Here is a 14,287-nt window from a genome sequence, read left to right on the forward strand (position 1 = left end):
GTCACTTTCAAGCACACGGTGTACATCTTATTAAACACACTATTTTGGCTCTTGTCTCCTTGGAGAACATTGAACGTAAACTATTACACAAGTACAAATCCCAAAGGGCAGGGATATCCAAACTATCTTCCGATGATGACAACCGTTAAACGATAATGATAACGTCAGATGTTCAAATATTTTGTATCTGCAAGATTTAAAATCATCAACATTTACATGGCAACGTCGTCGTTATAGAAAGTTTAATTAATTTTTCTGCGATGTTATCGAGTTTGCATCATCATTATCGCCTTGATGACGCGAAGAAGCAGAAACGTTTTTGTGGAGGTCACCATGGGAATGATTAGGAAGCCTAGTGACGTCACTCATTCAAAAACGTTGTATTGTGTATTACTGCGCAACTACGATGAATAAATATGAAATATTTTATATCTATTCGACTGTAAAATGATGAGACGTTATGGTGTGTAAGGAACAGATTACTGTAGCAGTGTCTGTCAGATGCCATTTATCTTCCAACTCGTTCTTTCAAAACGTATTTCGCTCGTTAAATACGATTTGAAACAATTTGTATGAGAAATGGTATCTGCGAGACACTGGTTTAGGAATCTCCATTTATCAGATAAAAATACTACAACAATGCATATCATATTTTAGCTCTGATGATTGCCATGTGAGCTACATGACAGCAAATGAGCCGGAATGGATCTCCTCATGATGTTGACCAACTCCTGGTTAAACAATGTCTTCAGAGACTGTATATTGTCCATGAGCACGTTTCCCTCATTCTATATTCTCACTTGCGTGCTGGCACAGAAGAAGGCGGTGAAACAAATGTGTGATCCCTTCTGAAATTTAGAAAACCGGGATCATCGTCAATCTGAATCAAGACAAAGGGCTAACATTTATCTCAACGGAGTTGGACATAGACACATACATGGGTCTGTTCATTCCCTTCCACGCACTCAAAGTAGAATCAACGTCCAAAATTATGACTAGTCTCTGGCAAGAGAAAACGTTGCAATTGTCTGGTATGTTCGTCGCCAAGATCGGATTTAGAAAGTGACTTAATATGACCACGTGCCATCTAGAAAGGAGTTTCAGGGATATTGAAAAGTTTTGACTATACACTCTATAACAATAATCAATGTGAATAAAAAATACGGTTACTAATTGTTCCCGAGAGATAGTGAAATGTGGTAAGCTGAAAATACTGTAGTCTCTTTCGTTATCAAATCCAGATCAAGTGATATTTACATATACCTATTGTATGATGTTGTTCAACATAAGCTGAAAATAAGCACAAAATAACGATATATGTTTTATTTTCATGGTAAAGGTTCAGTTGAACGTTTTCTAATATTAGTCAAGTCATCGAGCACTCCAAAACGTATGAATGTATCACACTTGTTAGGCAATACGAAATATATTATGATCACAAACTATTTTGGAGCAGCTCTTTATTTGTCACGACATATTGTCGTCTTTGGATTTTCTGGTTGATGTGGAAAAGAAATTGAAAGTATTGCATGTCTTTAAATCATATTAATTCCAAATAGAACTTAACCACTTTGAATCTCCTGGACATGTGATAGTGGCCCTCATGATACTGTGCGTTGCTACGTTACTTACTATTGATTGTGGCCAGATGGCCCTGTTGCCACCTTCTACTCCTGGACATGTGGTAGTGGTCATCATGACACTTACTATTGATTGTGGCCAGATGGCCCTGTTGCCACCTCCTACTCCTGGACATGCAGTAGAGAGGAACACCCGTCAATATGACGAAGAAGGAAGGAATGTACTTCCATGGTTCGAAGGCAATGGCAGTGGCCGATAGAAGCAAGAAGAACACAATGTAGATGAAAGGTATCCACCAGTAAACCTGAGGGGAACACAAGACTCATTTTTAACGTTTTGTTTTGAAATCTGAAGATTATGGTATTTCCAGTTATTGAAATGAGTGTCGTACTTTGAGATATGTGATAAAATCTTATCAGCAGTTGACAATTTAGATAAACAGGAACGTTATTTCAGATGCTGTTCAAAATCGTTATTGATAAATATTTTGGCTTGAAGTAAAATCCACTGTATGCGTGATTTATTTGTGATAACCCCACGTTTTTCACTGTATCGGGTAAATCCATAACACCTGTCAGTTTCAATTTGTTCAATTCTTTCTTCAGAGGGATCTGTAAAGAACAACGTTGTCCCTTTGCTTTAATATCTATTTACATTTCAACTGTAACAAACAAACAATTTTCTTGACACATTTTGCTATCCTTCTCAATATTTGTGGTATTATTTTAACAAATATAAACATGTGATCAAAAACGGGAAACACGCTCATTGTTCTTGAACTTAACGCTGAGGTATGCTCTGCAAACTTCCGATGTATCAGGGAATCATTCTTTTCAAGTATGATTAGATGATAAAAGCGCATCAAAATGTACTAAAGATGGGCAGTGTGGCACATGTATGTAGCTGCTCTTTATATACTAACGGTGACTGTGAAGATTCGTGTCTTCGGTAACCCTTGCTTGTCGCAAGACTAATGGAATCGTGTGTTAAGACTTTCCCACGTGGTTGACATCATCGTATACCAGCTGGGTTGATCGATGATCATCGCTGGTTTAGACTCTTTATTTACATACCGCCACAAAATAGCTGGAATATTGCTAAATGCGCCGTTAAACAACAACCAAAGAGACATATACTAATGGTAATACGTATAAATCAGTTTGTTGTTACCTTGTAAGTATTGCCATTATCTGGGTGTTTACGTCGTATGACGAACATCCCAGCGATAGCTGCACACTCCCCTCCAGCCTTGCAGAAAGCATACGCTCCCAACACAGTTTTGATATCTCCTAGACACATGTAGATTGTGCTCACGACAAACTGTAATGGAAGTTATTGAAAAAGTATGAAATCATTCAGCAGGGGAGAAGGTTAAAAGCAAATGTTAATAAATCGTCCTTCTATTCTTGGGTCTCTTTCTGATTCCCTACACGGGTACAATATGTGTCCCCAGTCCAAAGCTTTACGATTGCTAAGAGAGGCTTTCAGTCAACGAGAATGATATATTTCCACGAATTAAAGGTATGAAAAAATGATATACAGTACCATTCTGATACAAAAATCATTATTTCGCGTCTTCTGAATTAACTGACAAGATGATGAAGAAAACTGGATTGCTTTAAATGTTGTTTGACAGACTCCGACTTAAAATATTGTTCTCATATGCTCTATTTTCCTGCACATCGTGACTTAAATGAAGGAATTTTAGAAAATCGCATGGTTTAAAATGTATAGAGGAAATATATATAGATTTGTCACACTCACCAGCACAATGATAGAAGGTTGTGGAGTTCTTCTCTGTATATTTATCATGCTAAGGAAGCGAGGAAACAGTCCATCACGACCCCCAACAAAGTAGGTTCTAAACAAAATGTACATTTGATGTCACAGTTCAGTAAAGAACATCTCGTGTATCTCATGATAGCACTTGCAATCGCCAACGGCTGAAGGGGTGGTGTAAATCCAACTAGGGTCCATGCAGGTAGCAAAGACACTGTAAGTCCCCATGGACCTTAGTATGGTGATCTATCGTCTGTTGTTGGCGATCTATAGTCTGTTTTATAATGTACATTTCATTTTCTATAGTTAAAGTATTTTAGATTTCATTACTAGTTTTAACTATAAATCTGTGATAGACTAGTTGGTTTTAATGTCCCTTGTCGACAGATATATCAAATTTATTACCTTGTTTTCATCGCTATATGGCTGGAATATTGCAAATGAGATGTAAAATATGAACTCAGTCACTCATACATAATAGAACTTTGATCTGTTTTTGTTAGTGATAGAATTATGGTTAAGGGTCGAGTAAACCTTCGTCTTTCATCAATGCAGCATGCACAGAAGTAATGAACAAAACTGAATAAACTAATACATATACTGGACAAAAACAGTTAGGGATGTATCCAAATCTTAAAATTTTGAATAATGATCTATTTATTCATTGACACACTGAAAAATATCAATAATAAAAATACCACATCCCTAACTTATTTTGTGTAGTATGTTCCCATAATGACAAAAATGTGATGTTTCAAATTTCGAGCTAATGGCACTGAATATACAAGGAATTTGTGTGTTTTTGCTCTGATGCAAAATACAGCAATGGATGGTTTCATTACTTTTGATTTATGGGTGTACGAGAGCGCGTACACAGGCACACACACTGACACAGGCACACATACACTGACACATGCACATCCACACACTCATACAGGCACACACACACTCACACAGCTGCAGGCACACACACAAGCTTATAGGCAGAGTCGCACACGCACTTATGCTATGGAAGATTACCTGCTTGAAAGAAAGACGTTAGCATTGGCGATTCCCGCAGCCGATAATGCCACACATGCCAGGACAGCCCACTTGAGGACCCCAAGAATCCTCTCTCCAAACACCTTATTTGAGACAATGTATGTTATTATGAACACACCAGTTTTACATGACATGAGTAATAATAAAGTACCGGTTCACGAACACTACTTTGGCATGACCCTGGGAAACACGTCTTGGACTAAAGATGTTGCATGTAACCTCCCATATACACTTCCTTTCAAAAGTTTAGACTCACTGGTGTACATATAGCCACTTACTTCAGGCAACTGTTCTAAACTAAGTTTTGAAAATATCCCATGCTGTTTAAAGGAACTGTTTACACGCGAACTGATGTATTGCAAAAACAAATTTGTAACGTTGAAAAGATTATTGTCACGAGTTCATGAAATGAGAACATTCAGTGACTATTGGCGAATTTGTAGCAACAGTTTACACCCAAAGTCAGCTGTTCATATGTCCGATATGCATGATACTTGTGCATGCTCACTAGCAATTTGATGCATGATCCCCATGCATTTGATATGCATAAGGTTTACATTACGTTCCCCCAGCATAGCAGAGAAATCTTTCTTTGATGTAACCATATATATTATATATATATCTTAACTTTTGAAAGGAAGTATGGTTGCATTTGATTTGGTACAAATACTACAGACAAATGACTGTTATATGATTGTGTATGATTGGAACAGACAATCCAGTGATCAACATCATGATCATCTATCTATGCAATTGCAATAACCATATATGTCAACCAAGTCTGCATTTGTAATGAGGAATGTTAACAATCATTGAAACTGTCATGGAGTCATGTACTTACCTGATTAGGACAGTTTTTGAAGGTATTTCAAAAGAAATATACGTGGTTGTAATCATAACATATTTAACATATTCAGTAACATGTTTAGACATATGCAACTAATAATCGGCCCTTTGCATCGTCCACATACATACTTGCTTTGATTTTATAGACATCGTAGAGCACAAAATATGACAGGAATTATGTTTTCTATATTCATTCTTCTTGAAAAGGGTTCGTATGTTATTAGTATTTCAAATATTTGCTACAAACAAAATGTATGTGAACACCCTAAAATGTGAAAGTCACATACATGTATATACTGATACGTGGTCAGGTCATTTATACTCTTATGTAAATGCAACGTTTTGTGTGCGTAAAGGGCACTTTAAACGGCATTTTAGTACTTGCAATGACGCAACTGATTTAAACGCCCAAGTACAACATCCCAGTGCATGTGGAAGGCAGAATTGGGAGTTTGAATCTAACATCGTGCAGGTGTGTTTGAGCACACTTGTTTTTCGCTGGTTTTGACTCATTTCACTTAAATTCAACGAATATTGAATCCGTTGCATCATTGCAAGTTCTAACATGCCATCTAAAGTACCCATTTAAGCACACAAAAAGTTGCATTTTACTTTAGAATATAAATGGCCTCACCACGTTTTAGTTTTAAACATAACTATCGAATTTGATGGTGTCTCCATACTTTTCGTAGTTTGTAGTATATAAATGGAGATCCAGTGGTTTGTAACTTTATCCACAAGAAGACGAAATACAGACTGTCACGTCGGCCTGGGTACCTACATATGCCACCGCAATTCCTGAGAGAATTTCGTCATTGGTGAGAACAGCGTGGTAGGCAACGTTTGCCAAGACATATGTCACCGTAGGAACAGCGAGTCCACCAAATAGTGCCAACGGGATGTTTCTTCAAAAGAGATAAATCAAAATAAACCATACAATCTCCTTTACACAGTTTACATTTACTTTCAGAGTAAAACCGTGGAAAATCCTTGGTAAAATATTACCTAATTCTAAGAACATCATGTTTCTAATTTTACTTGACAGGCTTTCACAAATCACAGAAATACTTGCTCCGACAGAGTTATTTCATTCAAAGCATACGTAGGGCACTTCACATTAACATAAACCTCATACGGGTAAACATATGATTTTACAATACTATTACCTTACATTACTTCCCCAAACTGGCAACAAATCAACTTTCTCGGATTATGTGTCAGCTGTTGAGATATATGTCATTTTTAGGAATAGTTAGTTTTGGTTTATATCCCCTGCAACCAATCATCCACTAATCAAATGTGTATGGATGGTTAAAGACTTAATGGCATGTGAACTAACAAAATGTCAAGAAACACGACGTGAAGAAATATAACAGCATTGTAACATATACTGGCATATGCAATAGATATCATGTAACACCTTCCTGTATGTAAAAGTTAGGAGTACAGGGATGTTTATTTTTTCCCTTTTGTGTAAATGAAAAACAGTAGTGCTGTTACAATGCATCGAGCGAGCGATAGACATTAATCGATGGTAGAAATGAAAAACTATCGATGCATTGGTGGTACGTACTCATGGAAAATGGGCAGCACAAAATACAGGAGATACCAGATTCGTTCACTTTGATTTAGAGTTATCCGCCCCTGTTATCTCTTAAACAAACATGGCGGCGATCACGGCATGCCACTCGAGTTTGAAATTGTGAATAACACGTTTACGTTTTATCTGTTTATTTGATGTGGGTCGCAGTTATTAAAACAGACGGCATCTATGTCAACTGGTACTTATTTCATATAAACTGTACATTCATTTTAGAAATGACTTCAAAAGAGTGAATACAAGGAGAATAATTTTTTTGAAAATCTGTTGACATAGTATTTTAATAGTTGGTTGCAATAGACTATAGCTTTTGCAAGATTTGTTTCAGCCTCAATAGTAACCCCCAGTAAATAGTATTCATTCACAGGAAAGGAGGTTGGACTACCTGTGTGGATTGTGAACTTCTTCAACAGCGGTATTGGCAATTGACCTGAAACATGACCGTAAATGTTTGATAACTATATGCACATGAATGAGATTAAAATGTTCTCTGTTTAAGTTAATACAATGAATATTTAAACTTTAGCATTTAAAATGAAATGCACTTCCTTTCACAAGTTTAGACTCACTAGTATCAGTATAGCCACTTACCTCGGGCAACTGTTCTAAATTTTGCAAATTATTCCATACTGCTTAATGGTATTGTTTACTGTTTACTGATGTATTGTGAAAACAAATTACGCTGAAAAGATTATTGTCATGTGTATAATGAATGATAAAAATCAATGAAAGCTGGCGAATTCTTAATAAAACTTTACACCAAAACGCAACTGTTCACATGCATGATACTTGCACATGCTTTTCAGCAATTTGATACATGATCCTCGTGCAATTAAACTGCATAAGGCTTACAGTAGGTTCTCCAAAGTTAGTGATGAATCTTCGATGTAACCACACGTATATGATTTCTCCTTTAACTTGACGGATCCATTATATATTGAGTGTTTTATGTGAGCCTAAACAGGCAGTATACATTTATAATAAAAAATATATGAGCTTTGGGTTTTTATAAAAAAATGTCGTGTTGCTCTCAGTTGTTAACCATACTTGATACAGTATGGCATCGACATATATCATGTCGCACACAAATGTTTTTGAGTTAAGGAATGCAAAAATAAATATGTGGAGATAAATATACCAAAAACTTCGAAGATATATAAGCATGATTTGAAGTCTCTAAAACGCATACACCAAGGTGTGTCAAGTGTGCACCACACAAACGTCATCGCCTTCTACATAGAAGCTTACCATCCAGTGAAAGCAAACAGCCCTGCATAGAACGCTAAAGCAACACCGCCTGGCGTAAGGTTGGTGGTTTGGAATGGGTCACTGAAGTTTTCAGTGTGACCTGTATTTAAAGGAATGTGGTATATCTAAGTTTAAATGCTTCTTCAAAATATTTTAGGATGCTTTAGAACGGTATCAGTTCACATCGATTTCAGATAGGAAGAAACGATACAAGTTAGGATTTGCAAGATTGTGTATTGAGATGTGGACATTGCATATCGAGAGTAAAACACGACACTTGTCACTATCTTAAGAAATCTAAAGTCGGACAAGTTTAATGTGAGTGTTTCCAATATTGAGTGTATCCAACTCTACAGCTCTCTGGACATACCTTTCCCGATGTGAACAATACCAGCAAATATGATGATGAAAAGTGCCGTGACTTTACACACTGTCATCACATTCTGTAGATGGGCACCAAGGTTGACACTGTACATATTGGCCGCCACGAGGACTCCTGAAATGTATCTGAGTAAGTGGGCGTTTACACCGTTTTCACACCAGTTCTTTTAGCACATTTATTCGTTCTGCCTCCAAAATATTTGTGGATTTGAGCGTGTCATTTCTTGTATTTTATCATTAATAGCTTCGACAAGGTGTAGCATTAAACGTTGAAGGTTATTACCACAGATAACGAATCCCAACATGCTCTTGGATAATGTTGGTGCCATCTGTGGGCAGGACAGGAAGAAGGGTCCAATGAGATATTCTGCAGATCCCAGGCACGATAGAATCATGGACAAGGGCCGACAAATAGCGAAGTCCGTCCACAGGAACAAAAAGCCACCCAGGTCACCGAATGCTTCTCTGATGTAGGTGTATGTCCCACCGGATTTCTTCAGGCGAGAACCTTAAAATGTCACATACGAATTTTGATTGATATACTGGATTGAAAAACGACACTGGATACAGCAGGTACCGTTACAGAGTACAGAGTCATCTTTTATTCATCAGGTGGCAATACCACAGTTATAACAATGACACACAATCAATTATCTATGCTGACACACGAGAAAACAATTGGTATATCTATATCACCCAATAAGCATTTAAAACTATATTCGTAGATGCAGTGTGTTGCCTGTCGACCACCAGAGCAATACTTTGACAAGTATAAAAATGCCAAAAGGTAATGATAAACTTAGGCAAAGAACGTATGGTCGTCACCAAAATACTTTATTAGTGTTTGCACTAAGTAAGTGGGCAATCAAAGGTAATATGATAAAACAATCAGTAAAAATGTATATTGGCAAGATGCCAGATCTGTGATCTGGTATTCGGTTTTGAAGTTTTCTTTATAAATGGATTTAATAAATACAGTTCTATTGTGTAATCGGGTCTTGCAGTATTTACACATGTTTGGAAACATTTCTTTCCATTCTTCATTTAATTTTCGATGATCATTCCAACGTTGAAAAAGGGAAACATTCATTAAGTAAGAAAGTAATTTGTAACAGTATGGGTACAATTGAGACCAACATGACTGGCATTGGTACTGATACTGGGCATTAAGAAAACTAAAGTAAAGCTTGGAGTGTACCTCTGTAGATATTGAAATACACACCGTACTCAGCGTAGCACATAGCGGCGCAGTATGTAAAAGCTCCACACAGCCCCCATACAAGGATAGAAAGGCCAAAGGAGGAACCCACACCCTCGAGTATGATACTCGGGCTGATGAAGATGCCTGTCCCTGTATGGATGATGAAAAACATTCACGGTCAAATGTATTACAAGACGTTGACAGTAGCAGCAATATTTATCCCCACTGTTTCTTTGACGAAACTGCGTTTTCATATATATGGAAATAGTTTACAGAAAACATTATCTTACCTCACTCATAAGTTCTTTTGTGATTGGCAGAGGCAATCAATGACATTTTCTGTTACTCGCTGGAAATGCCGAACTGGGGGAATTCGTTTAATACGTTAGTAGTCAACTGTGTTTGGCCTGTTGCCTAACTCCAATACTCCTTATTACGATCCAATACCCGTGCTTCAAACAATTTCAAAATAAACACTGAGGTGTTGTTGACTGGTCCCTATAGGACTGGGGCCTATAGGTTGATGTACCTAGGGAACATAAACAAACATAGAGGATACATCAACCCATGCCCCCATGTGACCAGTAAACAGCTTATGTTTTCCTTTAGACCTCTTGTTAAATAATCAGTAGAGTCACAAGAATAGCAATAACAAAAATAGCAAGCTCGCATTTTCGACCTCGGTTAAATCATACCTCATTTTTCGAGGTCCATTGCTAAAACACTGCGGCATGTCATTTCTGAGACTGGACATGTTAACAGTATTTCATATTCAACTTCACCATGGTGGTTATAATACAAATAAGCCGCATTTTCAATTGATGGGGTTTTAGAAATCCGGCTGTCTTAATGTTCAAAGTAAGTATATTGCATCTAACTTTCACCATTTGACAGGATATCATTGTGTTAAGTGATACATACGTCTCTCATGCAAATGAAGCTTTTAATTCAGATCGTGTATACTTTATACACGTATGCTCACTAATTATGTTTTGGAGATACATCGTTAAATTTTTGCAATGACATTTTGAAAAATATTTTTCAGTCACCTATACTGTGTGAAAGCCAGAGCTTCTGAACCGTGCTGTTGGAAACTGTTGTCCCAGCTTGAACTGCAGACTTCATCTCTCATGAGTGTACTTGCACCGGGCGAAACGCGTGTGTTCATTGATGTGTTATTATATGATTTTTAATGTTAAGTACATATGCTCTTGGTACTGACTTTATCTTTAAGAAGATGGTAGTTCATGGATAGAACCACACACAACACTTTTTTGGTGCTGAATTTGTTATGAGAAACTTGCCTCTAAGGAGGCTTCACAAGGAGAATAGTCGATGATCTGTGCAATCTTTCAGCAGCAGCCGAACGACCAGCTTTGCTGTCTGTAGCTTCTTCAAAAGGAAACGTTACCAGAAACTGCACCTGAAGTCTGTCTTCCACATGTACTAGTCTGTTTGAGCATTGGAATAAAACTCAAACACAGCGGATAATATTGAATCAATCGCTTTACTGCATGTTCTAACGTGTGTGCTAAAGTGTCCATTAAGTACACGAAGAGTTGCACTTACCTGAGACCACCACGTTTAGGTTAATATATGAGGGTGTTCCCATACTTTTTGTTTGTGGTATGTTTTGTCGGTGTGAGCAATCGCACTGCGCTGAATTGATGAAAGGTGTTAACTTAATGAAGGCTTTCAGAGTGACAAATGTAAACATAAATGACAGCCTAAAACGTGGGTACATTCTTAGGGATTTCATTTGGAGCCATTTCTTAAATAATCTAATGACTGAACAGTTTCAGTTTCAGCAAATATTTCAAGGGAATGGTTTAAGAAAGGTTTAATTCTCTATGATGTACAATTCAAGTCCCAGCATCTGCCACTACAAGGATGTATGATGATTTCTGTTTGAGTAATTCTTCATATTCAACTGAATATTATCAGAGCTTAAGACAATTGGTCTATATTGTTTCTCTGGATTCTTCAGATTAACAGATTTCTGCCATTTACGAACCCGAAGCTGTATCCGGGTACATGTATATATTAGGAGAATAATAATTTGTTCTAATAGAATTTTATAAGTTGTACCACTCATATGCCCGTTATCAATTTATGCGAATGAATTACAAACCTGAAGCCTAGACATGTAGTCAGGGAATTACATGTATGTACTAACGACCGAGGGAAACTTTACAAACATAAAAAGAAATGGTTTGTTGGTCCGGAAGCATCGATAGAACACGCAAAGCGCATGTTTTACATCTCATGTTGTAATATGATCAAAATCTCGTGACTCTTTCAGAATGAAAACTGCAAGTGCATGGTGGGTATAAAAAGGGTTTAAAGGCTTGCTCATCATTCCCTGCAGTAGCAAAAGACAAAGAAATGCTACGCCTTACAGTTTCAGAGCGGGAACGAGCCATGTTGACTGTGAAGTACATGTATATGTTAGAAGAAGAACAGTTTAAAGATGTACCTCTCATATGACTGTTATCAGCAGCGTATGCACATGAATTTATGCAAATGATTCATGCGGTAATGGTTCATGTCGCATATAGACTGGCATTCTTGTTCTTGCTTCACTCATTACAATGGAAGCTGTCTAAACCTGCAGTCACTGGGGCTGAAGAAATAGTCCAGTTTTGACAATGTGCTGGATTGTAGAGCTGATGATAAATGTACAAGCCATGGATGGGACTGAGATTTCATTCCTGTCTTGAAAACTCGATGGATTGGACAAATGGTGGTTTTGACAGCCTCCGCTGTATATGTTTGGGAATGTTCGTCACCTATCCAAGCAAACTGATGATGGGTGTACCATTATCTTGTAAATTGTTCTCCTTAATGGTATACTTTACCCATTTAAATCCTAATCTTGCATTAATCAGTGTTAGCATGTTTGTCCTGTAAACTGATCAACATGGATTTAGATTTCAAAATAACTGGTTGATATTATGGTATGTGTCAAGACCTGTATGGCATCAGCGTGCGGTTAGTTACTGGTTGTGACCGACAGGCTTCAGACAGAGAGTAAACAGAATTGAGAGTAAACATCGTTTATCAAGCAAGCAAGTAACTGCACGATAAAAGTGATAACATCTACATGAAACATCACATCTATTGCAATAAAGAATTTTCCTGTCCATAAAAATATCGTTATTGTTTATGTCGATTTAGTTTTTTACCCTGCAACAAGGCAGCTATTCTAGTATTGCAGCTTTCAGATTCAGGTGCAAAACTGTCTAAATATTCGAGGGAATATCATCATGATTTGTGCGGAAATGCTGAAATTCCTCATAACAGACACACATGTTTGACATCACAAAACGTTGTTTGAAAGATAGATGCCATCTGTGTTATTGCAGGAAGGATGGACTTGGAATAACTGTAGAAAAGAGGTGTGTATCATATGTTTGTTTCGTGTGTTTTGCTGGTCATTATATCTTTCACATTTTTTACCCCTCGGTTTTTCATTTCAGATATCAAACCCAGTTTCATCATATCTGCCTACATTCGACTCTGCTCTCACACAAAGAGAGTGTTGGTGCTCGACGTTTGAAACCGGGACATCAAACTCAGATTGACTGCTTGCAGATTTCCATTGCATTCTGTCAAGAATCCGAACGCCTGCAATTGATGTTACACCCTCTATCGCTGTGCCGTATACACCCAGCTGTCTTGTCAAGTATCGATAACTATGCTACGTGGTCAAGGGTCTCGGGAATGCATTGGTCACTGTTCACAATATCATTTCTTAAAACCAATACATCATAAAATCTCACCAATAATATTGCCTACGATGTAACTTGTTGCACTGACTAACCCAAATCGTCTCTTCAGAGTGGCTGTTCTATCGACAGGCGATACATCCGTCATGTTTGTCCTTCCTGCTGTGTTAGTTGACGTCTGCTGTGAGTTCATGGCTGATCCAATGTCTTCTGTACTACAACATAATTATGCAAGCACGTTTCGAGACCACTTCGGATGCAACAAATGCATGCAACAACTCATATATAGTCTATAACAGCACAAATATATTGGATATGAAATTGGATATGATATTGCATAGGCATTAACACATAAATAGTATTCATATGTCATATCTGCACTACAGGTGACTTTCTCTTTAATTATTGGCGCATTCTACAGAGCTTACATTTAATACCACATTGGAGACAAAGGGGAATTTCGTCGTTGTAATGAGTACCGTCTTCATGTGGCTATTTCCAATGGTATGTAACACACACGCAATACATTGATGTTTAAGTGGTCGCATAGTCAATGTCAGTGGCTGTGATGTTGAACCAATGTCTTCTCAGCATTTGCCACCAAAGCTGTTGCCTTTGCCTTGGACATTTGCTATTCCTAGTTTGCTGCATTCTAATCGCCCGTATCCACTGAGGATATGAACATGCTAATATCAGAAAATTCTAGGCACGTTCTTCCAAATCAACAAATCATATACCAGAACGATGATTTGTACATGTTTGCTATTCATTTACAATCAAGGTGCGTTCTTTTGTCCTGCATCATGGTGGAACACATGACATTGTGAGCTGTGAAGTATGGTAACCATCGTTCTTAATTATTACTATTGATAGAGGATTGTG

The 14,287-nt window shown here is 37.5% G+C and overlaps 1 protein-coding gene across 1 annotated transcript; it reads right to left on the reverse strand.

Moving 5' to 3' along the window:
• Positions 1-783: 783 nt before the first annotated feature.
• On the reverse strand, positions 784-13,553 carry LOC137291289 (Y+L amino acid transporter 2-like). The gene is made up of 12 exons (XM_067822590.1): positions 13,460-13,553; positions 9,699-9,827; positions 8,760-8,984; positions 8,466-8,591; positions 8,096-8,195; positions 7,233-7,277; positions 6,029-6,152; positions 4,381-4,484; positions 3,346-3,442; positions 2,752-2,901; positions 1,702-1,885; positions 784-845 (listed from the first exon to the last, which is right to left on the reverse strand). The coding sequence occupies exons 1-12, from the start codon at positions 13,551-13,553 to the stop codon at positions 784-786; spliced, it is 1,440 nt and encodes a 479-aa protein (XP_067678691.1).
• Between the last annotated feature and the right edge of the window lie 734 nt (positions 13,554-14,287).

Source organism: Haliotis asinina, chromosome 7 (assembly GCF_037392515.1).
Source record: "Haliotis asinina isolate JCU_RB_2024 chromosome 7, JCU_Hal_asi_v2, whole genome shotgun sequence".
Lineage (NCBI taxonomy): Eukaryota > Metazoa > Mollusca > Gastropoda > Lepetellida > Haliotidae > Haliotis > Haliotis asinina.

What these genes read in the sequence shown, in the direction of transcription:
- LOC137291289 (XM_067822590.1), bottom strand. Translation starts at nt 13,553, where the DNA reads ATGACGGATGTATCGCCTGTCGATAGAACAGCCACTCTGAAGAGACGA. An exon ending in CATCGTAGGCAATATTATTG is followed by an intron (nt 9,828 to 13,459) that starts GTGAGATTTTAT and finishes TCATCCATACAG; the next exon opens with GGACAGGCATCTTCATCAGC. An exon ending in TATGTGCTACGCTGAGTACG is followed by an intron (nt 8,985 to 9,698) that starts GTGTGTATTTCA and finishes TGACATTTTAAG; the next exon opens with GTTCTCGCCTGAAGAAATCC.